The sequence below is a fragment of the Trichoplax adhaerens genome, genomic scaffold (genome assembly GCF_000150275.1).
Source record: "Trichoplax adhaerens TRIADscaffold_4 genomic scaffold, whole genome shotgun sequence".
Taxonomy (NCBI): domain Eukaryota; kingdom Metazoa; phylum Placozoa; class Uniplacotomia; order Trichoplacea; family Trichoplacidae; genus Trichoplax; species Trichoplax adhaerens.
In genome coordinates, this window is record NW_002060946.1 from 3,462,236 (window position 1) to 3,489,779 (window position 27,544).

The following is a 27,544-nucleotide window of genomic DNA, read 5'->3' on the forward strand; positions in this document are numbered from 1 at the left end:
AGCGCCTTATTTAATATACGTACATTGTACAACAAAACTGATAATGTAAAATGTTTTTAACACTTGCAAAATGACTTATTTAATGTACTCAGGATAGAAACGTGTAACGTATTAAAGAAAAGGAATAGACTGTACTTGGTAAGCTCAGATCAAATCTGAAAGAACGGACATTGTCACAAATGAAAATAAAAATTAAAATAACCATCTTGATATTTTGCATAAAGTTTTTGAATTTACAATAACTAGTACGGATGTAGCTTAATGTCATAAAAGTAATGGTAACCAATAGGTGACTTACATAAAAGTTGACTTATACAATACATACTTATCTCTTACTAATCTGCTAACTTCGTGCAAAACTAAAAGTGGTGTAACGTTAAAATACGGTAGAAAGGAATGGAGAATTTAACAAGGCTCGGTAGAATAGATTCTTAACGAAAACGAAAGCGACGAGAAGAAAAAACATCAGAAAGTTCCAAGCGGCGCGAAATATACGCGTAAATGCATATACAGCACAGTATTTCATGTTTTTATTTGCTATACCAGGGTATTTATACGCACAAAAAATGACGTATTGAATTTTTCGATGTAATATTGTTAAACCAATTGTGTCTTCGCACCATAAATGAAATTATAGTATAGAACGTTGGAATTAAGCTATTGCAAGACGCGAGTTATCGGTTATTCAATATTGATCGGTAATGCGTATAACACATTGTACTGTACAATTGGTATAAATGGGAATGAAGGAATTTCATATTGTACTTAGGTATACAATATTCCGAAAATATGTAATACGATATTTTAAATTTTATATAATATATTCATTCTATGAATGACAAGGGACGGAAAGGAAATTGTTGTAGTCTAATAAATTAGAAGCACAATTAAAATGTTTTAGTTTCTGATTGTTTGATTAGTATTACTAAGCTAGAATAGTAGCAAAATATGTCGTATTTGGAAATATATAGTGAATTATATTTCAGCTTTTAATTCCAGGTGACCTTGGCGGTTACTTCTTTAAATATGGAAATGTGAATCATGATTCCATAAAACTGCAAGTGTTTAAATAAGTAAAGTTATGCAAAATATTAACTGATGGCTTCTGAACCCCCGTAATGGGCACAATAAACAAAATAGATTTGCCATTACTGTATATGCAACTTTCCAGCGCTTCTATCTATTGCTTAAGTAACATTATAACTTTTATGAATTAAGATAATTGGCTGTAACTTTTCTTGAATCTCCTTCATTCACTCACAATTAAGCTATGGAAGACATACGTGCAATGAAATGATCTGTATTGTTTTTGCTACGTACTTCAATTTTGGTCATTACAAAGCAGCATAATTAAATTTGCAATAGCTTCAAGACCATCATACTCTTAAAATTATGCTTCATTTACCACTAAAATATTATAATCGGAGACTACGAGACTGAAGCTTTATTAGTAGTTTTTAATATGGCTTTGGATAAGCAATAATGACGTTGTGCTGATCATCGCTTGCTAGCTTAATCTTTGCAGAACTGAATCAGTATTACTGATAGAAGTGTTCCGCTTTTCATTACAAACGTTAAGAGAATCCATTTTGTTTATTATATAATACATTAATCCTCCACAAATACATTGCAACGCTCTAGGTATTGTTCTTGTGGTTAGGCGTGCATCATACTCAACTAGTGCACATTCTGTACAGTATATTTTTGATACGTTTACATCTATTTTATAGGTACTTCTAGAAGTACACAATTTCATGTTTACGTGTGGTCTTCGAAACAACTTAAAATAATAGTGACTGTTACGAATGATCGAATTCTTTTTCTATCACATCATACTGGAATTTTACCAAAGTAATTTCTGGCTTTCATGAAGCTAAAATCAGTAACTATAATAGACAACTGTACTAGTAATGTTAGAAATAATAAAAAGTCTCCTATCTGAATTAATCCTGTTGATTCATAGTGTTACTTATTTTATAAATATTTAAATTCATCTTCGGTTAAATTGCATACTTAGGAATGATAACTGAACTTGTTTCTCCAAGGTGGCTAGTTCAGAAACTGTTGACGCTAATTGTTCAAAATGTCCCTTGTTTTCACCTTACAGAATTGAAAAAATATTTGTACAACATTAAACCACTGGCAATCATGATGATCAAAAATGTAAGTGACTCAGGAGGAAAGTTTGTGTTGAGTGATTGATTAAACAAATTGCATTTAATTTGATAAATACAAAAAGAACGACAATTATTTACCGGTCTCAGATTTTTTCCCTCCATAGACAATTTTTTCGCCAGATACAGTCTTTTCTACCACAAAATCGCTATTGACAGTTGCAACCTTGGTGTTCAAATGATTTTCAACGTTCTTCAGAAGCTAACAGATTATGAAGTATTTTGAAGAAACGAATTTCAATTGAGGCTTTCACACACATGTTAAGATTGATTTATAAAGTAAAAATATATATTAAACTGTTTTCGAATTTTACCTGTACTTCATCGTACCAAATAGTACATCCGCCATTTTCCTTGAGTTTGGTATTATGACACTTTTTACCTCGACTAGGACAGGTGTGATACCAAACCTAGCATTTGGTATAGGATGTGATTAAGAATATTGCGAGTTAGTTTAAGGTTATAAAATCCATGGGAAAGCTAAAAATTTTTGAAATTACCTTTTCAGGAACTGTTGATATTAAGGAAATTGCTAATCCCATTCTGCAAGATGGACATAAATACGCGTATATATGATATACGGTTGCAGATGATACTTATAGCGTAACATAAGGTCGTTGGCTCATTTCTTACAATTCATAGTCTGTCGTTACCTGTCAGCTCGACCAACTCTGCCAATGCGGTGAATATAATTTTCCTTTTCATCCGGTAGCGTTACGTTTACCACTATACAATAAATTACGGGCTAATTAAAGAATCATTTCAAGTAATTTCATGTCAAGAAGTTAAATTAAAACTATTCTTAAGTATTTAAAGCTTCACCATAAGGAATTCCAGTGATATCTAGACCTCTTGCAGCTACGTCGGTACATATAAGGAATCTTATTTGCCCACACTAAAATTTTTAGAGTTGTAGATAAACTTAGAGTCCTATTTCTCAATTTTGTCATTTGTAAGTAAGTGTGGGATTTACTCTAACTACTCATGGTGTGTGATGATGTTATCGTGTTACAGTGAAATGGCTATACAATAGTTTGAAATTAAAGCATAAAGCTTCTAAAACTATGAAGATATAGGGCTTGATTAGCAAATAACCTTAAAGCTGGATAGGTTCTGTTGTCGTTCTGCTCTATTTCTATCGCTGTGAAGGCATACGCATGATAGCTGATTCACCATTGCACGTGGACCTATAACGTACAGTGACTTAAGTAATTAATAGACTATTCGCAGTTGTAGATTCATATGCATACAATACATTGGCTAAGATGTTACTTAAATTACCTCCGCCTAACTCGATTAAATGTTTCTCAATATTATCACAATCTAGTTTAGTTCTGCAAAAAATTATTGCTTGTTCCATATTCAACGCATTTATTGCCTTAACTAGGTAGTGCACTTTCAAAGTTTTAATGGCTTCAGATAGAGTTTCTGTTCAGCATTTTCATGAAATTTAGTTAAGATCATACTGCAAACACAATAAGGTAAAAGAAATGATGAATCATTTATTTCCGTCATCACCTGGAGTAGTAGAGGTTGATTTAATGAGATCGTTTGCATGTACTTTGTCGGTCTAGATATGGATTTAAAGATGGCAATAATTCAAATCAAAATTTCATCTTGTCAGCTAGTATTCAACATTTAACAGAAGACGTTTAAGCTAATTAGGCGTACTGTAATGTCTCTTCTTAGGTTAAGCCATCCCTTATCTTTCGTTGGGTCAATCATACAAACCTAATTATTGAGAATATAAAGATAATTACTGATAATCTTATCTAAATTTCAATCATGGAGTTACACTTGTTACGATATTGCGGAAATCATAATACTCCATTGTGATTAATACTGCATGGCATTATAAATTATATACCACATGATGTACGGTATCGGGCACACTGTCCTTTCCCTTCAGATCGATCCACGTAGGATATTTCATTATTTTATCCTAAATATAGGCATATAAGACGCCATTAAAGCTTATCAGGACAAATGATGGTATATTTAGAGCTTACAGCGAGCTGCTTCACGGCTTCATTATGTAGGGTGGCGGAGCATACAATTATCTACATTAGTGATACATTAATAGTGAAGGAATCGATTGCACAATCGTTTATTAAAATATTACGGTTCATTTAGCTACTTGTTAGTAGTAAATAAGGTATGGTATTTCCGGAAACAAACCTGTAGACGTTTACCATCGGTAGATACTTTTGGTAATTTATTATAAATTTGACATATCAGTTCGGAATGCCCTTGAGCTAATAGCCCGTCCTTTATGAACAAGTTTTAAGATAATAAAATAACTTTCCGTAGCTAAAGTTATGATAAAATTTAAAGGTAAATCGCATCAAATAATTTTAGAGTTAAACTCACAACTTCGTCCAAGATGTAAAATCGAACCTAGATTAGAGTAAGAGTATGTCATAATTATAATTAAAGCAGAGTAGTGAAATTAAGTTTAATTTTATATAATTTGTTACTTCTATATAACATTTAGCAAATATTAGATCAGTAAGTTAAATGTGACTATAATCATAAGAAGCAGATTGCATAGGGGTCGGATAAATAAGTACCTGAGATAAATCAAGCTTTTTTGATGATATGAAATCATCTAGGCGTCCTGGTGTACCGACTACCATCTCGACCTATGGTAATTAATGCCAAAAATCTTACAAGCTGATATTAGTATATACAATGTATGTGTTACTATATCAAGCACAGGAAATTACAATATTCATGTGCTTTTAAGCATACCCCTTCTCGTAAGAGATTTACTTGTTGTTTAGGATTTTCTCCACCAACTAGCAGAACCTCTCTTTAATAGCCCATGGAAGAAATTGAGATATGATCTATTGAATAATTTAAAACTTTTTTCGATATTCTTTAATTTATACTTACCTAATTGCTGGAGATGCTAGGTGTTCTTTAAAGAGGGATATTTGATCACATGTCTATTTATAAATCATGAAATAAAAAAATAAAAAATAGACTTTTTTAACAACTACATAATACGCATGGGACGAATCTAACAGCATTGAGCTTTTTAGGCGTACAATAAACATAGCTTAGTAATCAGTACCTGTTGTGCTAGTTCTCGAGATGGCTAAGTTAGAGAAAAAATTGGAGTAAACTAATAATATAAATTTTTTTATTGCCAGCGAATGTTGGCATCACTTTTACAAGCATCATTTTAATTTCAATTACTTCTATAATCAAGGCTGTAGGTGCTGAATGTGTAGGTCTTCGCGATTCTTTACTTGAAGAGTTTGGACCTATCAAATAAAGTGTACGCGTACATTGAAAGCATAATATTAATTTATTCATATCGTTTTCAAGTGCACTTGGTGTGATTACCATGTTTTAAGTTTCTAAATAATGTCTACCTACCTTTGATATTATGGTAGCGTTCATCAGTGGTACTCTTTGATAAGGTCCTGAATCCTTGCTGCGTATATTATGATATATGTCAATATTAGTTACGTGCAACCTAGTGTTACGTTTCGTCTAATTTGATTCACTTAAGCGTCTCGATATTTAGAATTGATTTAATAGAATACATAACATGATTTACATTTCACAATAGCTGGTAGTTTGGATTCAAAGAATACCTTACTATTTTAAATTAAATTACGTGGCAATTATAAAAATGCGCATCAATGGAATATGAATACGATATACTCGTATATATATACTGTATGTATTCACAAAGGATTATAATACCATGGATAGTCGTAAGGTAAAGTATACTCATTAATTATTAGTGGAACTTTACCATCGGATTTGCAATTTGCTTACCGGCGGTGAAAATGTAAACGCGTCATCACCAAAATTAAATTGCATTTCTGCATTCTACAGATTCCATCATAAGATAGTTATTGTTGTTAACGGGTATCCAATTCAAGGTATTGCTCATGTAATAATATATATTTTAGCAGGCATTAATTAGCATAGATATCAAAAGCTTTCAGTACTTTTAAGACTACTGCCGCAAAGAATGGAGAGTTTCTAAGCTTTTGAGGTATTTCAAATGCGCGACCAAAATCGACTCCTAGAAAAAGTTCAAAAATTAATTTGAATCATTAAAATTTTTACTTTTTTGGGAAATTATTTAGTACATGAATCCTGTAAATGGTGATATTACCGTTCTTGCTGAAACGAATTTCATAATTATCAAGGTCCAGCATACACCCTATCACATCTTTGTGTCCGAATGGCTGAAATTAAGATAGCATTTTCTTCACATGTATGTTATCGAGAAGTATTACCCAGTTACCAGTATCATTATTACAATATAAATGTTATTAAAATTACCCACCTCACCATAGCCATCGAATTGTCTGGCATAGGATTTTTTCCCGGTTCCCCCAAAACCAAAACCATTATTATCTGTACCTAGATTTTTATAGTAAACATAATCTACTGTCCGTTCTCAAGAAAGATAAGGAAAGGTTGAAAGGTTGAGTTATACCTAAATCTAGGGAAGCTATATCAGTTGACCATCCCACACGACACAGGCCTTCATCGGTTACTGTAGCTTCGTAATAAAATTTTCCTATACAAGATAAGAATCATTAAAGTTTAAAATATCTTTTCTGATGTCATGTATTGCTATACTTTATTGTGATAGTATCTCTAAGTGACTGCTTCGCTACTTTCGTTATTTTTAAACCTTTAACTACGCCAATATTTGATCTGCAGCCTAGCCATTGAAAGTGCTCTCTGCCTTGGCATATTAAGCCATCTTTATCAATTGCTGAATAGTTTATAACAAATATACGTCAATGTAATACCTATAAATGTAATACTAGCAGTTATAGGATTAACATACCGAGCTGATCGCTTCTATCAAAGGGGTTTAGTTTAACTTTGGTATCTGTATTGTTAAATATAATATCTTAAGGTCAATACAATCAGAAAGCAGTGTAATCATACCGATGTTTATAGATAAAAGAGATTGTATCAACTATCAAGGAAATGGATTAGTTAATTTTCTACTATTAGATTACGATATATCTGTAGCTTTTACATGAAAATAACCAAAACAGCTTAAACTAACCGATGGAAGGTTTTACTGAAGACTTTAATGGTTTACCCTTGACAGTTTCTGTCAATGCTTCATGCACAATTTGAATAACAGGAAGGCAAAAGGCCTGTAAAGAGGACATACTGGTATTATTTGTATGTTTTTTCTTCTCGTACGTAATCTGACGAGTACGGCTTCGGCATATGACTTTTACAGTTGTAAGCATTTATGTATACATATATACTACATACAAGTATATGTCAAGTTTTAAACTTACCCCGGTTTTTCCACTGCCGGTTTCTGCAGCCTAACAATATTTAAAATTAAAAAAGGATTGGAATAGATTCTAAGAAGAATGCTTACTGCTACACTATCATTTCGTTTCAAAGAGTAAGATTTAAATTTTATTAATTACATATATAATAACGAAAAGATGAGTAATAATCTATTATTAACTGTAATTAGTTCATGTACAGTAGAATGAACGTGTACTTCTTTGATACATGATCAAATAATTTGGAAACAAGTTCTAGATCAATAGTATCGAAATTTGAATGATTGATTGTTATAGGAATATTATCAAGTAATAGTGGTATAACGTACGTAACTAATAGCACTAATAGCAGAGTTTCTTAGATAGGGCTCAACTAATACAAATATTGATCATTCCTATTTTATAAATCTTGCAATCATTCTGTCTTAAATGCGTATATTATATTATAGATTTCTTAATGCAAGATTATAATTTCATTTTACTACCGAAAATAGATTTTAAGGCTTTAGCCAGAATTGCAGTCACAGTAGTGATTGATGGTCTCTCTCGTGTTAATATTGAATATTTTAATTAAGAGCGAATTTGACATGTGTATTTATGATATAAAACCTCACCATTAATACATCGCCACCTCCTAATATTAATGGAATTGCTTCTGCCTGAATATTGGTGGGTAAACTACAGGATGAAAAGGTAAGAAATATTAATGACATTTTGTTCTGAGGCTGCACTATAGCATGTTATAATTATTGCCATTCGATCTTTTCGATCTCAGTTGGCGAATGGGTTAAAAATAAAAATTAATCATGTGTCTATGGATTGGACTACTCGTCTTATATTATGATTGCTATCTTGTACTGTCCAATGTACAGTATAAAGGTAAATCAATAACTCTTGAGGACTTCATTTCTACTGTGTGTCTTGTTGTTCAACTTTAAACTTCATCATCGAAATTAGGCCGTTTCTGTCTAACCTTTCCTTTTGTCGTGGAGGCCTAGCTGTACAGTATGCTAAGGCCAGTAATCGAACTTGGCTACACCAGTTGTACAAATTAACGTTTACTTACACAAGGTATACACTATGATTTATGACCCTCATTCGTCACTTGGTAATGTATTGTATCTTAAAAACTATGCACATTAGGTATTGCAATCTAGTAATACCAGTCAATACCGATAGTATACTTTTAAAAGTGGATTTTTTTCATAGAATTAGTTACTACTATCGCCTAGAATACAAATCAAGGTGATGAACCATAACTTGAGCAACCTTGGTTTTCATTCATTTAAAAATTCTATTTTTGCTTACATCCAATCCATTTCTTCAGTTGCTTCCACAATTTCTGGCATAACCCCGAGTTCTATGTAGGATCGAAAGGGGGACATAAGGTCAAGATTAGAATGATGGTTAGATGAAGATGAACATCGAACTGGTTTGCAATGCAATTTTATTGACTATATTTCAGTGTCTCGTATGACAGCTAACGACAGCGCAAGATGATGCACTGGCAGTGAGTGGATATCGCTTTGAGCAATATTCTAGTCTCTCTTACACTTTCACGACTCTATTCTACATTCAGTTCAATGGTCCTATGGCCCATGGAAGAACTGATTAACATAATTACCTGCAAATGCGGTCATAGCTAATTTTTTTCGATTTTTCACTGGCTTTGTGAGCAGAAGGAGCTTGCAATTTCACTGCAATGTAATGCTTGGAGCAATGAAAGGAGGTGAAAGTGAACTCTTCCGGTTTGGCCTATAGTACATGTAGTACAGTACGTACAGCAGTGCCACGACGGTCCTCTGCATTTGACCTGTCGCCCTGTACGTACGTACAGTACAAGTGTAGTGAGCAATGAAAACGCCAATGTCTGTCTGTAGTCGAGCAGTGAGCTTAATCATACTGGTACAAGACGTTCAGGCATTGGATGATGACTAGTGTAGGAGTATAGCAAAGCAAACCAAGCCATTTTAGAATCAATTCTCACTTGTTAATGTTGAGTAAAGTACACTTTGCTGAAACTTTTTTTAGCGGTGTGTGATATAAAAAGCATCAGTACAGCAATTTCAGCCAAGTATACTAAGAACTTCTTGCAAAATGACGATGTCTAGTGCAGACATTAAGACTGCTGTGATTTACTTGACTACAGTACAGGCATTGGAGGATGACTAGTGTACTACATGTAGGAGTATAGCAAAGCAAACCAAGCCATTTTAGAACCAATTCTCACTTGTTAATGTTGAGTAAAGTACACTTTGCTGAAAATTTTTTTAGCGGTGTGTGATATAAAAAGCATCAGTACAGCAATTTCAGCCAAGTATACTAAGAACTTCTTGCAAAATGACGAGGTCTAGTGCAGCCATTAAAGACTGGCGTGATTTACTTGACTACAGTACAGTACAGTGTACAGTCCATCAAAGTTACAAACTACAGTACTGTACACTACAGTGCAGTATGGACTACTGTACAGTACAATGTACATCCAGTAATACAGACAGACAGATTAACTTGACTACAGTACAGTGTACAGTACAGTCCATCAAAGTTATAAACTACACTACAGCGCAGTATGGACTACTGTACATCCACTAATACAGACAGACAGTTATTGGAATTATGGTACGGTATACTGTTTAATCAGTAGTATACTGTAGGGACAGTTCAATACTATACAGACAGATGGACTCTGGTGGTCTGTAACCTGACACGCCTTACCAGTTCAGTCACTGCTTACGGTCAAACAACACAAGCAACACCAACTGCAGGGACGACGTTCTTCACAGGAAGGAAGAAAGCCCAGTGAAAATTGAAAAATTGAAACCCATTCTCAATGACCATCTTGGATCATGGCAGAGCGGATGAGAGGATTACCCCCTAAAGTAACCGGTATATCGCCTAAAGATGGCATACCTGGTACGCTATTAACCATACGCGGAGAAAATTTAGGTCTTAATGCTCAAGACTTAATTCGTAAGTGTACAATAAATAATTGGCTATCGACTATCTTGCATTTTCTTGTCGTTTGTATGAGTTCTCTGTTTCTTCCTGTGTATGTTTCACTCACTCTCTTCCTTCAATCGATTTAATTTAATTAATTTCTGTGAAAATTTTCCCGTAGTATGTCAATGTTTAATACATTGTATGCATCAATACTGTAAAAAAAGGATGGAGTTCCTTGATAGGGCTAGAGGGAAGAAATAAAAAAATGCAATTAGCAGAATTTCATTTTATCATTGCAATCCTATATCTATTATGGTATACTGTACTTTTGACCATAGCATATCGCGCTGAAATATAGCACAGTTCCATTTTCAGCATAGTCGAGTGCAAGTGATAAATTCTGTAGAGCACTGACTTCAATTTTGAGGTGGACGTAATGATCTACTCATAGTCTCGTAGGTAAACAAGTCTTCTGTAGATGGGCGGCAAGTTTTGATTACAACTCATACAGTACAAAGTAAACTGGACAGAATTGGAAAAGATATTTTTCCTGCTAGCTAACATGGGTAATACAGCAGTTCTTTTGAACATAGGTTATGAGCGACAGTCGTTTTGTAGGTAAAATACAGAATACGGAAATGAATGCAATGTTGGCATGGGAATAGCCAAAAATTATTGAAGAAATATTAATGGACTTTTTCTTCAAATATTCATTCCATTTAGCCTTGTTAAAGTAGACGTGCATAGCTCTAGTCATCATCTAGCTTGTACTAAAGTACTATTCGGACGCCAATCAATCTACACGTTATACAGTACTGTGGTATTTAGCGCGAACAGTATTGGATTAGACAGCATTGCATGTTCCAAATTTCACTTAATCTTACAAAGCTGCTAGTTCTTAGCTCAAATTACAATACCGTGGTACACGCATAACACGAGCAGCTTAGTGGAGTGTGTAACGTTAAGTAAACTCAATACGTTATACATATAGCATTGCTCTTTCAGCAGACAATTCAATAAAGTCATATATACAGTATATATATATGGGTATATCTTAAAATGTATAATTCATTATACTCGTACTTGGTAGTACTGCTGATAACTTAATGGATTCAATACAGCTTGACGAATTACAATCATAACACCTTTACTAGATTCGATTAATATTGCAATTCGCGGTTAGGTTCAATAACTTGAAAACGTGATGCATGGCTAATTCACTTAATTTAGATTTTGAGATGTCTTTGATAGATCTACTTTACCTGAAGCATATTTGATGCTTTCATTGACACCATTTTGTTTACAGGCTAAACTGCAATTCTTCGATGCACTGTAATTTATGTGAGAAGTTTAAAAATTTGTTGATTATAATTTATTATCACAAGGATATCATTGATTAATGAATTAATTATCAACGACGGTATACACCTCTTGGACGTAAACAATAAGACACGCATAAAATATTCTATCCTTCTTGAACCTTAGTGATATACCGAATACTAATAAATTGATCAACTGTGAAATTATTTTTCTATAGATGTCATGGTATGTGGATTTGATTGTATTTTAAATGCTACCTATATGTCACAAAGCAAGATTGTGTGTAAAACTGGCTTTGGCTTGGGAAATGGCGAGGTTATTGTCACTACCAAATCGGGTGGAGAAGGCACATGCACCGTTACCTTCCTTGCATATGCTCCTGACCGTATAGGTAGATGCTACTGTGTTCATTAGTTATATTTTGCGTATACTAACTATTCTAGTAGATTTGAAATAATCAAATTATCTTTGTAAATACTGTCTTTAAAATAGGAGGCGACGCTTTCCTTCTCCAAGCTGTACATGTAATTGAATTTATTCTTCGTATCTATTAGATCCTATGACTCCATTTCCTATGTGGATCCCAGAAGATACAAGTGACGATGAAATTGCTACTACTGGTGTTAAAAGGAAGCCGATTGCTTTTAATGATCCTTTAGGACTGCCTGTTGCAGCTGAATCGGAGTATGGATTGCCATCCTATCGACTTAGATTAATTTTATACTAAAATTAGAAGAATTTTTAGCGTAACTGAATTTATTTTTTAACTTTTTCTCAATTTAAGTATTCCTAAAGACGAATTAGAAGCCTATTATTCAAGCTGTACGTAGATTTAATTCATAATAATGTTACTCTAATATATTAAAATTAATGGATAGGCTCATTTAACTTAATTAGAATTATCGTAGTGCTGAAAAATTTCTGTAATCGAAATAGCTAATGATAAGGGTAATCTCAATATGAATAGAAAGACCCACAATTTTCCATCAAGATGATGTTCTTTATCTGTTTTCATCTTATTTGCAGGTGATTCGGAAATATCGAGCGAAAAATTTCATCCTATTCGATTTTTATTAGAGAAACATTGTAATGCTACATTTGACGATCTTAAGATGGGTTTGCAACATCTTAAGGAAAAAGTACGCTCTTTATCTAGCGGACCTCAAACATTTCTTAAACGTAATATTACTAATTTCTTGGCCGCATATGAGACGCTAACTAGTATCCTTAATCATATCTGATGCAGTTTGCATATTTAAGCTATTTTCTTCTCTAACTTCGCTATAAATTAAGTATGCCATGAATATGCTAGCTTATTCATTTTATAATACTACGGTTAACAAAAAGAATGTCTCTACTGGCTATTTTTAATTAACAAACCTCGTTAAGATGTGTATCGAGAAGCAGCTAAAAATGATACTTGGGATCATGGATTGCCTACTGGTAAATTAGAAGTATCAGTTAGAGGTAATCTTGCGATGATACCGTCTGCACTTTTAAGTCTATTTTTCAAATTTACGTAATATCTACTATGTAGCTATCAAATACTGCCATTATTGCAGTACCTAATGTTCACTTCTTTGTCATTTTTGTTTTGGTATATATCGTATCGCTATTAGAATCTTCGACTTTAGGCATTAACCTTTTTGATGAAACGTTACGTAGAAAGGACAAAGCCGACTCGATTAGAAATGCTCTTGGAGTACTTCAACGTTTTCGTTTTCTCTTTAACCTTCCTAGCAACATTGAGCGTAATGTAAAAAATGTAAGATGATGATACAGGGAATCATTACAAATGTAGTGTTTATAGTTTAGTTTATGACATGTAGGATCAAAGGCAAGCTCAATGTTTAGCATAGCTTTTAACAACTCTTATAGGGAGAATTTGAATTAATTATCAACGATTATGATAGAGTAAGATCTTTATTTGCAAATACTGAAGTTCAGGTTTTTAAAAAAGGTAAGCCATTGCTATCTGTATATCATATACACAGTATGTATAAATTATCAGTTACGTATAATATTTACACGTAATACCTGCTTGAAACGTTCTTATATATAGTATTAAATGAAGTCGAGTTACAAATCGATAGAGTAAGATCTATTTTGAAGCAGCGGCTGAATAAGCATATGGCACCACTAGAGGAGCAAAAACGTATTATTAGGTAAAAAATTAAATATTTTAAACTGTAATTTATCTTAATGTCCTAATGTAGATATTTAGATATCCACTTAATATTATTTTTTAGGTTAAGACTTAACTCACGGTAGCTAACTATCTAATTTAAATCAATAGATATTTGGTAGAACTCGATACTGTTGGTGATCCTGCTTGGGAATGCATTGTGAACAAACAAAAATGGATAATAGATTTATTTATGAGTTGCAAAGAAGACTACCTGCGTAAAGGTAAAATACATAAATGAATTTTCCTGCATGTGCTTAGTTCGATAAAGTAAATTTTTTGAATTAATAATTCCAGATGAAGAACTGGTGAATTCCAATATCGATTTACCAACGCCAAAAAGAAAAATTTCGATATTAAATGTTGTTCCGCATGTTGGTTAGTGTTCTTAACTAAACTTTTTAACTTTTCTATGTATTATATAATTTAACAAAGTAATTGATAATATTTTACGTGCAGACATTACGAAGAAACCAGAATCTAGTAGTTCTACGCATTCAGGTATTCAAATCAAAAATTTTGTGTATTTGATTCTTGATGAGCCTTGTTATATTTTGAGTATATTTGAATCGATCTTACAAAATTTTAGAATGGAATAGCGGCGATAAAACTGATGGTAGCAACAGATCTTCCATTGAAATAGATGATGATGTACCGAGATTGCAGTTTATGGAAGAAATGTGTGATTTACTGGCGGAGAATTTACCTTCTCTTTGGAAACTTGGCAAGCTACATATGGATGGTGCTTTTGCCGCTGGGCAGGTATTTTATCTCTATATGTTTCTAAAAAGCTTTTAAAATTGCCTTGTATTTATTGTTGAATTTGATATTTCAAAGGCACAAGATCAAAACTATGTAGATAATAATGCAACACATCAAGAAAAGCCATTTTCTGTATGTTTATTGTAATATGGATTAGAAAGCTCGCTACCGTATCAGTTTTCTTCTCGGCTTATTAGTTTCGTATATCTCGTGAATAAATTATACTGTATGATATTTGTTTCTAATTTAAACGATTATAAATTTGAACTTTTAATCGGATAGGTTGTCGTAGGGGAACTGATCAGGCTATTTTCTAATCTGGTGAAGGCTTGCTTCCTTCCTGCTACGCTAGTAGATATGAATTCATCACAGAGGTCATATCTTGGCATATGGGCTTCTTTAAAAAAGCAAAATGTAGCTAATGAGGCTAAAATTCTGCAACGTTGCATCGCAGCTCTCAGGTTTATGCGATATCTTTTATAACAGTGCTCTATTTACCATTTCAAATGCAAAGGAGATGATAAGATACTGTACATTATGCTCTTAGATCTTGCCTATTCCGTCTTGCTCCTCTTGATATCCCTCTTTCGGTAACTGGATGCCTCCAAGACTTATGTAATGAGATAAAATATCGATGTGCAATAACCGCCTGTGAAGCCTCGTTAATAGGTGTAATATATAGAATATCTGATTCTAAACTAATAAAAGTCTTTAAAATTAATACAATAACTGTTCGTTGTAGATATAAGTACTCATGGATATTACGATTCCTGGATTTTAAGGAATGAGGGAGATAGATATTTAACTGATGCGGTAAGTTTGTCAGTGGAAGTTTGTTTATCTGACCGCATTTCTCTTGCTTTAGTTTGTTACGTATAATCCATGACTTTGCTTGCGAAAGTAATTTCAAGTAAGGCGAAAATAACTAACATTTAAGTATCTTTATTTTGTAATAAGCCTCATCGCTTTGAGTCTACGGTTACGAAGGTGCTGCTGATTCTAAAAGAACATGTTCTTAACATAAAAGTGGGAGAAATAGAGGTAATTACTATTGACATAGGTATGTTTAACGCTGTAACGGTACGCTATATATAATTTTCTGACGTATGTTCTCATTTATTTGTACAGAATAAGTCTGTCTCTTTAGACATGCAAAAAGATTTACTCACACAGATTTGTAAAATGTTCCTGGTAATGACATTTTAGACTTAATCATTCATTACGCTGATATCTGCATAACTTAAGTATTAATTTTTCTTACTAATAGGTATATAATGATCGCTTAAATAAGATTGTAATGGATTTACAACTCGATAAGGAAGATAGTAGCGAGTATGTTATAGATCAATATCCGTATATGGAGATTTATATTCGGCTTTTTCTTTCGTATCAGAAAAAATAACGGAAATACTTTATTTAGAGTAATCTGAATGCGATTTTACATAAGTGAAATCTTTTAATGGATCTCTAACTGCGCCAATTAATATAGGGGCGATCCTATTACAAAAAAGACTTCAACGCTCGAACATGATTTAGTGGAAGGAGGGCAGTCTTTTAATCAGGTATTTGAGAAATAGATTAGAGATAATCTCGAAAAATTTTTAATATATATTGTGACAAACATATGTGTTTGCTGGATGAGCACTTTGAAGTTATATTTTATTAAACTAAATGACATCATTTCGTCTTGTTACAGTTTCAACGATTGCTAGTAATTTCAAGCGATTGTTGCTATACAAAGGACCACGTATTAGCACGGGTTATCAAGATATTACATTCTCAGAATTTTAATACAGCGAATATGCATACTGTAAGGGTTCCTTATATACCTTATGCTACTATAGATGATTTACAGTTCTATGCAGCTACTGGATGGCTATCGCAACATAATCCAATTATTTCATTATTTATCTAATAAAGGGCATACGACAAGAGTTTGATAGCCTTGAGAAAAGAATCTTTAAACTGTACATTAAATATAGAGGAAATCCTGTTGTAGCTGAAATGCAGGATAATATGTATGTGGGGAACTTTAGTTGGGATATTCCACGACCAGTCCAAGGTAAAAATCAGAGATTTACATCATTTTCTATAACTTTATTTAATGTCGATCTCATGGTAAGTGTAAAATTTTCAGATGTCAGCAATTATGTTAAAGAAACATTATTAAGGTTGGTCGAAGTACATGCAGAGGTAAGATTATAAACAATAAAAATTACGGTGATGTATTACACTAAATGCCATTGTTATTATTATTATTACGTAAAGATCACATCTGTATCTCCACGGTTCGCTGAGAAAATGATGACGAAATTGACCGAACATATATCAAAGCAGATGTCACGACTCCTTAGAGGTGTAAATACTTTCAGCGCTGAAGGAAGGTTGCAGGTTATAGTACTTTTTGAAGTTTTTAATTTACTGAACTTTTTCTAAATCTTATCTAAACTAATGATTTCTTAGGCTCACTGCGATCTCAGTGCGTTTGCTAAAGTTGCTTATGGGCATATCAATGATCGGGCATTGTAAGCAGAGTACAGTAATTAAAATATTCCTATAAATGATACTTTGTATTAATTCATTGCTCAATGATTTCCTTTTTATTAGAGCGGAGATCTCAGCAGCTATTAAGTACGTTAATGCTGCTCAAGCCATTACAAGGTTTGTAAAATACTGTAATTTTGTTTACAATTTTGACTGAAAAATTTGAAAATTGTATTGTCATCTAACTTTTAACCCTAACTATAATATTTTTTTAGCGAATCGGAAGCTATAGTGGCAAAATTTCTGAAATATTCCGAATTTCAATTTTACTGCTTTCAAATACAGCAGATTTCTAGTTTATAAGGTGCTCTAGAAAATTGTCTTAGTCGTGTGTATATTTGGATATAGATATTAGATAAAATTTTTGTATCTCGACGTGTTGCATGTTATATAGAAATTTTGATGACTACAAGCACTGGATATATATTTTTGTCCAAATGTTACAATCGGCACTGTAAACAATTTGAATGATATCTATTTTTATTGTATAGTTACAACTGGAGGATTTTAGTGTTGTTAATGTTGCTCTAAAGAATAAATCGTCATTTACCCTTTTACCCAGCTGGTTAATCTATGTAAAAATAGATAACAAAAATTACTACTTATCTATATAAGCAATATTCGAATTCACCTAAACATATCGATGGCCTTGGATAATTACAATTAAATCGAAGGACTATAAAGTTCGTTACTATAAGATGCAAGTTAGTATATTTGGAGTACAAATATTTTAATAAAGAGTGTCATGCTGTGTACGCGTATAATAGGGGGAATGTTTATAGTGAGGTATTAACCGCAAGCAATTTCGATTTTATATTTCTAAACGATATATAATAATTTCCATCGATAAATCTTCAAATATACCAATTTTATTGTTTATCACTATTCCAAGGTGATGTTAATTTCAGTGTCACCGCATACAGAATATCATTCTGGGCGTATAAATGAGCCTTACATATTTTACAATGTACTGTAATTTTAAAAAATTTACGGTAATTCTTGAACTTAAAAAATAATAAAGTATAACTATTACACAGAAATGTTAAAAAGTAGATCTACAATGCTATCATGCTAAGAATACTTAGCTTTGAAATAATTCTATTGCAAAGTTTGCTTTATGAGATTGTGGGAAATCTTTATAGTTCTGTATTGCTATCGATCGTCCTAAACTTCGATTCCTCAAGCACTATATATCATAATTCTAGATGATATCGTAAATAATTATCGATCAACATGAATCTCCACATCTATGCTGCTCGTAAGATATTTTGAGACCTTCACGATCTATTGTACCACGATGTACGGTAACATTTTCAGTGCCCTACAACATCATTTGAATATACCTTCGTTATATTCCGTATGTAATTTACGTCTCGAAGGCCATTTTAAAAAAAATTCTTTTATGATAATCGTTTCTACCTTTATTTTTGAAATTATAGCGTTTACTTCTCTTATTGAATTTCCTTCCTTTGTAATGAGATACATAAACCCTCCTCCGCCAGCTCCTGCTAAAGATTGTCCTACATAAAAGCATTTCATTAATGTTAATAAGATGAAGTGATAATACATCCAGTGCTTGATAGTAATTAGTAATGTTTTATATTTTCTCTAATTGTTCATTTAGTTACAACTAATGATTATATCCATCTATTACATGTGAGACATATGCTCAAATATGAATTATACCATATGAATGTGGCTTCAAAGCAGTCATAATTTCAGTTACCAAAGCCGGCTCGCATCCTGTTATATGGTAAAATAGTAGCAGTAAACACTTTGTCTTAGTCTATCATAATACGTTGATGTAAAATTTATCAGTTCATTTGTACAATAACTACAACCAAAGTAAAATATAATTTACAGCATTTACCTGGAGCCATCTTTTTTTTCTGATGCCAGTATTCATTGAGACAATTTCCAACTAATTCCAAATTACCTTACAAAAAAATATTAGCGCTTTAGTTGATAATTAAAAATTCATATCGAAAAAGCAACGCTATTATAGTAAAATTACCATCAATAAAGGCTTTAGCAGATTTCTCTGCATTACTAGTTAAATTATGAACATTTGGAAGGATTTCTGGTAGCTTACTGTACCATCCTCGCAATACGTCCTAGTAAAGTGAAATAGATTCTTCACAATTATAAAGAAAAATCGTACATAAACCGTAAATTGAATTGGTGATAATTACAATTAAATATGAATTTGAGCGTATTATTAAGAACCTGTAAAAGATTTTTAGCTAAGCGCGTTTTTCCTGTGTATATTAGCAAAAGTCGCTTGTTTAACTCTGTAATAAAGCTTTCTTTTGTATCTACAAACGAAATGATTAATTATAAATGTTTACAATTTAAAATATTATCATTTCATTTAATTAGTAAATAATGCAACGTATTTTAAAATACTATATTTGGATGCTGTATAAAAATAATAAAATTTACGATGATAGCTTACGGATAGGAATTGAAGCTTATACAAACTATCTTTATCTTATAACTGATTGGATTTTAGACATTTTTACCTAGCTTAGTGATATTAACTTTCAGCGGTAGTTTCGGTGGCGACCGAGAAATCTTGACACCCTCTACTAATCCTAGCAACACATATACAGTACATGGAACTTATATTAATTTCAGAACTTTTCTTCTATTACATATTTATATTGGCTTTATTTACATAAGAATAAATAGCATTAGCGCAAAGAAGTAAAATTGAGTCATATTTTAAGACTTAATTTACTCACCTCCAACCTGATCCTGCCAACCACCTCCAGTCGTAAGCATTTGTTCGAGGTATAAAACCTTTATTAATAGAGATGACACTCAGTAATTAATATCAACGCAATTCTTTCATAATTCATAATATGAATTGAAGAATATTATGCTAATAAGCCGTAATATTTTACAATTAAAATACGATTATACCGAGTGTACAATTGATTCATTATCACATTTTCTACCGGAAACAGTGAAAAGACAAGCCATAATGGCTCCGGCTAAAATACTACTCGTTCCTAAGCCTGTAATAATAACGGGATAATGTTATAAAGCATAAAATATCTCCAAATAATACAGGTTGTGTAAATCTGTAATTCTGTAATAGAGAATTCTACGACTTTAATTTAGTGATCTGATAATTAACATTTCTACGCCTAATATTCGTAAAACTCATAGTTATTAGAATTTAATTACAACGGTAGTATCTAAGGCAGCTAAGGCCATAATATTAAACTTTTACCTGAACCCTGTGGTAAATGGGCCCAAGAGTGAAGCTCAAAACCACCAGAATACTTTTCTAATAGCTGTTGTTTTAAGGGAGTTGATGAGGCGAAAGAAATGATTTCAGTGCATAAGAAAGCAGCCTTCAATAATGCTCCTAGCGTACAAATAATGAAAGAAGCGATTAATTTAATAGATCTTTACGACCATTTAGGGTGATAGCATAAGATTTTAGGGCACTGAAAATTCAGTAATATCAAAATTGATTATGCATAGTATCCTCAATAGTATTAGTTGTTATTTGTGTTAAGTAATTCGATTAGAATCTTGTCGTACGAATACTTTACCGGCTAAGTGTACATAAAAATTGTTAAACTATTCATTGGTTATCTACCCGGTGCATGAGGCTTATTGTAGTCTTCTAGATCTGAGATCTCAGCGCAAGTGATAACAGTCTTACTATCACCGATAAGTACCAATTTAATGATTGGGCTAGAAAAAATAATAAAAACGACATGATATTTGAGCAAACGATCAGCAAGTAATATTTCAATCTCATCACGAATCTATTGTAAATTTTACTCTCTTATTCTTCGTGCTTTAGCTCCAATAGGTCTCTATGATGTTGTTATAAAAAATTAACGGATTGAATATTCTACGTAGCATTCAAGATAGCGATATTCGTAGAATATTAACGACAATTGCGGTTGGTAACCTTATCGTCGATAGTAACAGCAGCATTTACAACTGCACCACCATGCTCATACGTTATAGGTGGTGTATCACTCCAGCCTCCTGCGAGATCTATGCGAGCTAATATTATGCATTAAGATAGTCAATTGTGACAGCCTAGTCAAGTCAATACCTCGAGACTGGAATATGTTGTATCTAATTTTATATCTATAAAGTATAAGGTATAGCATTCATACCGCCACTACTAGCTACGACCCAGATTTCGCTCAGTGGTGGTAGTTCTTGTGGTGTTGTAGTAACAAACTGTGAAGACCCAAAATTGCAGGTGAATTTTTAATACGCTATTGTACTGTACTATATCGTATATCTAGCAATAATAACAAATGCGTTTCTGCGATTTCGTTACCCTGCTTGCAGTTGATACGGCCTTTCTTATCAGGATTTGCTCCGCTCCTTCATAATGTCGAGCCGCTCGTATAATTAGATCAGGCCTAATTTTTAAAATTGGAGGTGTAACTTAGGAGTGAATGTTAAACAAGAATCTGTAACTTAAACTGTACAATAATACTATCACACCTCTTTAACCAATTTTTTCTTTCTTTTGCCATGACCGTAACTCCATCATTTATTTTAAGTTCCTAAAAATATAAATTATTGCACACTTAGTTAAAATGTCTTAGTAAATCAGAGAATGAGGAGGACATAGTACATATAGTACAACAGGAGGCAGTAGAATTTAGAGAATAAAATTTCAATGAAAATGTGCTGTAAATAAAATTATTCGTTGTTTTTCCCTAGGAGTTAGTTAATTACTGTACCTCTAATAATCGAAAAGCTTGTTTCCATGACTTGTTAGCAGCAGGTCCACTTCTTAGACCACCTCCGGAGGCAGCCATTGTACCTAAGACATCCGCAATGCTAGCTAGACAGCGCGCTGCAACAGCTAGAGAGCTCGCTTCGCAGGCGACTGCGAGAAGTAAAAAATTATTTAACGACAGAAAAAATGAAGAGCTTTAATTATACTTGATTATTAAATAATTAGTTTACCTTTATCAATAGTGCATAATATGTTATGGTAATCCTCTGTAGCACAACTTTGAAAGTATGGAAGAAAGCAGGTATCCTCTCCATTCGATAAAGCAACCTTGACATTTTTTTCACCAATTTCAAAGTATAGTTTTCTGTGATCCCAAATTAATAGTTACTTAGTTTAAAAAATACATAGATCGTCTTCTAATTAATACAACTGTATCAATCCCACCTTCTATAATCGAATACAGCTGCAATATCGACCATAGCCATGATTTCTTTTAAAGAAAGTCTCCAAGATAGTCTCCATCTAGTTATTTATCGTACAATATTAAGCAATATGATATAAACATTTTTATATGATAAAAGCAGAAACAATGTTTTGATTACTTTTCTAAAGCCTCAGCAGAATTGTGAGTTCCTAACAGCCATAAAATATCCTCAGTTTCAATCTTTTGGATATGGTTAAAGACTGGATATAGCTTTGCGTTGAAGAGACTACGCTTAGACGATGGCTATAAGGTCAAGAACGAAAATGGAGATGAGTCCGCACAATAAGATCTACTGGTAACATGCTTACTCATCTAGATATCAATTTTTAAAAGTTATTATATAATCGTATCGTTACCAAATGCTGTTGCCATAAATCTGAACTATCAATGCCTGTCCTTTCAAAGAATGCAGACCACGGCTTATTACAAAAGCTGCTTTTTTGATTATCGACCGATAACTGTATTTGAATAAATGAGTTTTTAAAATAACACAGTTAGATTAATTCAGTCTACCTCTACTATCCACTCAAACATGCTCACCATAAGATTATCATCCAAGCCAAAAACGGTAGTGATTCGACGAGATACATTATCGCCGATAGAAATTATAAAATTTAACATGACACTTTTATCCGGTATAACAACGGGCTCTGTTATAACTTTATCGAGCTTCGATATCCACAAATATATGTCATTAGATCAGTATAGCAGACTGTTTTAAATTTACAAGATAATAAAGCAAAGTGATAGAATATCTTACTTCAAATTCTATGGGTAACAACCCCGATAAAATGCATCTATTACCAATTTTTAGGCTGTTCTAAAAGTTAATAATGGTGTAATGATGTTGCAAATTGCTGAGAATATAAGACAATTACTAATTAATTAATATCGGCCTTACTTTAAGGATACAATGAGCAACAACACAATTTTTTCCAATATCAATTTCGCTATCAATACTGCTATTGATAATGATTGTAGATATAGGAACTTCACATCCAGACTGAAGAAAAATAATCAAGTGTTAATTTGCAGTTGTAAATTAATCATGAAAAATCATCTATTTACTTCGGTGTAGCAATGAGTTCTGTTCTGCCATTGAAAATTTTTAACACCGTTTGTACCAAGCCTGAGAGGGCAATTTAATATTTGATTTTGAAAATCGGACGCAACACTCGTAGACATGTAATTATGGATCCCTTCCGTGATGAGTACTACAAATAAAGGAAAAATATGACTGATCCCTTTTGATCATATGACGAGTATACCTAAGGATTACGATTGATTTAGTTCAATTATCAACTGAAAAATACATTTTTAATTTGAAAATGTAAATATTTAAGTACTGCAGTACTTCTTGCATTACACACAGATATGACGTTAAATTTTATGTAATAGTTGAAAAAAGGTAGGCATACACGATGCATATGCGTTCATGTTATCATTACGCTATCTGTTAGACAGTGTATGAGCTATACTTGATCTAATTCGAATTTGATGCAATTCATCGTATAAAACAGAGCGAGCATGTTCCATTAACGCTTTATCTTCAGGCAGCAACAGGCTATCGTCTTTGTTGCCATATGAGCCGCTACGATTTCCAGTTACAAAATTTTCACGAGAGACGTTATTGGCCATAGGCAATAAAATATCGAAGAATAAGGAAAGCTAAAATATATCAATTTTAAATACTCTATTAAATCGAGATTTTACGTTGAACAGTGGCATATATAGCATTTAGTTCAATGACAGTAACAAGTGTAAGTTGCTTATTGCAGCAGGTGGAATGCTTACTTTAATTGGTAGTGATCCGCTATCAATACCCATATAAGTGCAAGCATCAATAGGGGGTTTCACATGAAATTGCAAAAGTTTAGTAGCGGTATTTGGACACATAAACAATAAACCAGAAACCTATATGATAACATTAAGCAATACAATTCCATTTATAATTCATAACAAAAGTAGATCAATAAGTCTACAAGGTCATTATTACCAATGGTACTTGATGACCGTTATTCAAAAGGCAAGATTCCAGATTATCTGGTGAACTTTGGTAAAAGATATCGTCAACAGTATCCTTCGAATAGAATTTTAATCCAAATTCAGTTCAATTAAAACAGTAGCTTTAAGAGTACGACAGCTAGAATCGATTTTAAAGTAAACTATATAAGCAAGCCTGGAACGTTTATCAATATGATAGCTGTTGTCCAATCTCTATCGTATGAATTAATTTTAGCGGTAAGCGATAAAAATCAACAGTTTGGAGGTACGAGTACAATGATGAATAGCTTACATCATGATTTACTTTACAGGCTCCATGCAATGTTGCATAATCAACAGAAGCTGGAACAGTTATCAAACTAACTCCCTTCCAGTGTTTTGGAAAAGTGATGTCAATGGCTAGAATAAACATTGGATAATAAATTGATTATACGCATCTTTGACTGAAACAAAATACGTGTACATGTACGCACAGTGATATTATATCAAGTTAAATTGGTTCTATCTGCAATACCTTTTTCTGATGGAATACTTAATAGCATGTCTGTACTGCACACCCAAACGCCAGGAGGTGAATTAGGGCAAATCTGATATGGAATACGCACAAGATTTTCAGTACAGTACTGTGTAGTACTCGTATTATACTCCAATCATGTTAGCATTTTAATATAAAGCGAGATTGAAAATTCTCAATGTAGATATACACATAGACTACTAGACGAAGGATAGATTATCCGATTGCATATTAATACGTTTCTTACGAGTAATATAAGTGTAAAATAGGCAATACATTAAATTCATCTTGATATACCATTAGTAAAGAAATATGAATATAACTAATAAGGTAAGAGTGGACTGTAAATTGTGCTTTATTCACATAGGTACAATTATACAGTATATAAGCATTAATGCCTAGCTACTACACGTTAAGAAGTTATTTTAACATAAACTGCCTTACTAACGAGAGTATGATTTATCATCATTCAGTCAAAGCAAAAAGAACAATATGTACAGAAAAATTGTACAGCTTGCTAAAAATGGTGCAGATGCAGAGCCTATCATGCTGCTCAATATCGTCAGCGACTTACTACGTTGGTAAGAGTATAGATAATAAAGTCAATATTGCACGCTATATTTTCTGTATCGGATCCAGTAATATGATGAGCTCCACTGTACATAGCCGGCATAGTAGTAAATGCACGTCCGCAAGGATCAAATAAATAATTTCTACCCTATTACAAATCAGATTTGAGTGGATTATCATATTGCAAGCCCAAAGCATATGGAAAATTTAATAAATTTTTTTGGTGGGTATTTACTGTATTACACAATTACAGTTCAATTTATTACAATGGTACCAATCAATGGAAGTGCAAGTATCTTTAATAGTATTGAATAATATTTACCATTAGGAGGATTAGAATATCAGCATTAGCCAGTACATCGGGGTTAACGACCTAGAGAGAAAGAAAATAAGAATTATTAGAAGGATGATCGGTATAGAGATCGCAATCAATCTACTTGGATAATTAGATAGGGCGGATATGTCCAATGATAACTAATCTACTCGTACGTCTACAGTAAGTTATGAGGACGTTGCTTTATCGAAAGTTAATGTTATTGCTATTTGCAATTTTTACCGTATGGCCAGCTAATGAACTCAAATGTTCAGCTACAACCAAGATAGTATTAATTGTTGCACCACCACTTCCAATTCGAGTGTCTGGATCTTCGACTGTCAGTAACAAGACATTGGGATCGATCAAGCCTTTTGATTGGCGTATCTCCAGCTCTACAAGGGTAGATCAATATCAACATTTGTAAGTGATGGAATGTAGATAGAGGGCAAATGGATTTATTTTCAACATTTTGCATGAGTATAGTCAATCATGACCTTGTCATAAACTACTAGTATATGACATAATACGAGTCGATACATTTTAAAAATTCTATTTAGATCATGACTGGTTCGAATAGAATGGATAGGGAGGAATAGAGTAAATAATTAATTCATTAATGCTAGACTCGTTAGAGTAGTGATGGTCGTTTTAGCACTCCACTCGTACCCAGGTGTAGCGAGCCCTGTAAAATGGTTGAAAGATGTTCACCTATAGCGTTGCCTTAAATGATGTCTTTAGATTGCGAAAAAATGGACTTTTAATTTGGTTGCAGACAGATCAGTCTAAGGTTGAGCAATTGGTTGTTGATATTTTGATTACTTTTGATCGCCATATTGAATAATTGTATTTCTTTTGTAATACAAACTAACTATCAGTCTAAAGTCATGTCGTCAATAGTGAGTATAGTACGTATAGTAGGCGTTGTCACTTTTTGAGGGGGTTTATCGGCTAGGAGTTGATTGATATTTGGATCAACTGATCCGATCATTTTCTAGAATCTTAATTTTGTATCACTGTCTGCGACAACTTTACTTGATAATAGACTACTAATGTACGACATGATAGGCGACAGTACTTGTAGGATTTTCGATACTGTAGTTCTTGCTGTGGTCAACGGCGATTTCAGCAAGAAACTACGAGAGTATACGGTAGTACGACATGGTAGGTATGGCTCCTTTTAGACCCTGTATCGCGAATATAAATGGAGTTTATGCATTCAGTTGGTTAATGTATGCTTTCTATCATTTTTTGATCAATTTAGTCGACGACGACTAACTACGAGATATGCAGTAATCCCATATTGGGGTTTTCCAACTTTAGAATTCAAATAACTGATGGTTGGTGCTAGTAGGATGTATTGATGATTGGATAAGGCCATTGATCATTTCAAGACGTTCCACTAGGATACGGTGATAAAATAGCCAGTTGAATTGCAAGATACGAGTGTACAACATGACCTGAGGCTTTTAAAATTTCTTTTATGTGTATGTGTGTGTGATAATGGACTATGGAGCTATCGGACTATCTACCAAGCTCTTTCTTTGTCACGACTCCAATTGAATCATAGCCATGCATTGCAGTAACTTTACCTTTCTGGAAAGCTTGTGTATGATAGCCTTTACGACATGATAGAGCGATAACCTTCCATTTTTTCCTTGCCATAGTTAGACTTTGAGGGGATTTCCTAGCTATTCAAGATGCTGTTGAC

The 27,544-nt window shown here is 33.0% G+C and overlaps 4 protein-coding genes across 4 annotated transcripts; 1 reads left to right on the forward strand and 3 right to left on the reverse strand.

Annotated features, from left to right (window-relative positions):
* Positions 1-1,990: 1,990 nt before the first annotated feature.
* Positions 1,991-8,853, reverse strand: TRIADDRAFT_24752 (uncharacterized protein; the record flags this gene model as incomplete). Its single annotated transcript, XM_002111937.1, has 31 exons — positions 1,991-2,100; positions 2,256-2,376; positions 2,489-2,584; positions 2,675-2,717; positions 2,828-2,900; positions 2,997-3,069; positions 3,270-3,361; positions 3,456-3,602; positions 3,693-3,744; positions 3,846-3,905; positions 4,042-4,116; positions 4,184-4,234; positions 4,353-4,442; positions 4,545-4,571; positions 4,745-4,816; positions 4,926-4,986; positions 5,070-5,122; positions 5,251-5,274; positions 5,376-5,443; positions 5,559-5,616; positions 5,967-6,020; positions 6,143-6,219; positions 6,313-6,385; positions 6,487-6,563; positions 6,640-6,723; positions 6,841-6,924; positions 7,000-7,044; positions 7,228-7,321; positions 7,472-7,501; positions 8,083-8,146; positions 8,777-8,853. 31 exons carry the CDS (start codon positions 8,851-8,853, stop codon positions 1,991-1,993), a joined length of 2,205 nt encoding a protein of 734 aa, XP_002111973.1.
* A 1,461-nt stretch (positions 8,854-10,314) lies between these two features.
* TRIADDRAFT_55542 (uncharacterized protein) lies at positions 10,315-17,522 on the forward strand (the record flags this gene model as incomplete). Its single annotated transcript, XM_002111444.1, has 27 exons — positions 10,315-10,438; positions 11,946-12,119; positions 12,283-12,412; positions 12,513-12,550; positions 12,755-12,844; positions 13,118-13,195; positions 13,348-13,493; positions 13,607-13,688; positions 13,791-13,893; positions 14,025-14,137; positions 14,211-14,291; positions 14,373-14,414; positions 14,503-14,675; positions 14,751-14,807; positions 14,958-15,136; positions 15,223-15,344; positions 15,418-15,488; positions 15,633-15,716; positions 15,804-15,866; positions 15,943-16,007; positions 16,165-16,237; positions 16,372-16,485; positions 16,596-16,868; positions 16,944-17,066; positions 17,139-17,200; positions 17,283-17,336; positions 17,435-17,522. The coding sequence occupies 27 exons, from the start codon at positions 10,315-10,317 to the stop codon at positions 17,520-17,522; spliced, it is 2,802 nt and encodes a 933-aa protein (XP_002111480.1).
* A 925-nt stretch (positions 17,523-18,447) lies between these two features.
* TRIADDRAFT_55543 (uncharacterized protein) lies at positions 18,448-22,433 on the reverse strand (the record flags this gene model as incomplete). Its single annotated transcript, XM_002111938.1, has 19 exons — positions 18,448-18,540; positions 18,639-18,739; positions 18,906-18,962; positions 19,090-19,155; positions 19,234-19,333; positions 19,446-19,534; positions 19,742-19,813; positions 19,964-20,021; positions 20,145-20,239; positions 20,458-20,595; positions 20,833-20,930; positions 21,021-21,055; positions 21,154-21,251; positions 21,368-21,434; positions 21,538-21,622; positions 21,708-21,769; positions 21,950-22,098; positions 22,179-22,312; positions 22,393-22,433. The coding sequence occupies 19 exons, from the start codon at positions 22,431-22,433 to the stop codon at positions 18,448-18,450; spliced, it is 1,638 nt and encodes a 545-aa protein (XP_002111974.1).
* A 113-nt stretch (positions 22,434-22,546) lies between these two features.
* On the reverse strand, positions 22,547-27,498 carry TRIADDRAFT_55544 (uncharacterized protein; the record flags this gene model as incomplete). Its single annotated transcript, XM_002111939.1, has 15 exons — positions 22,547-22,675; positions 22,789-22,890; positions 22,973-23,101; positions 23,193-23,252; positions 23,334-23,435; positions 23,501-23,646; positions 23,911-24,100; positions 24,227-24,346; positions 24,429-24,512; positions 24,729-24,835; positions 24,951-25,023; positions 25,525-25,668; positions 25,843-25,893; positions 26,077-26,228; positions 27,426-27,498. The coding sequence occupies 15 exons, from the start codon at positions 27,496-27,498 to the stop codon at positions 22,547-22,549; spliced, it is 1,662 nt and encodes a 553-aa protein (XP_002111975.1).
* Between the last annotated feature and the right edge of the window lie 46 nt (positions 27,499-27,544).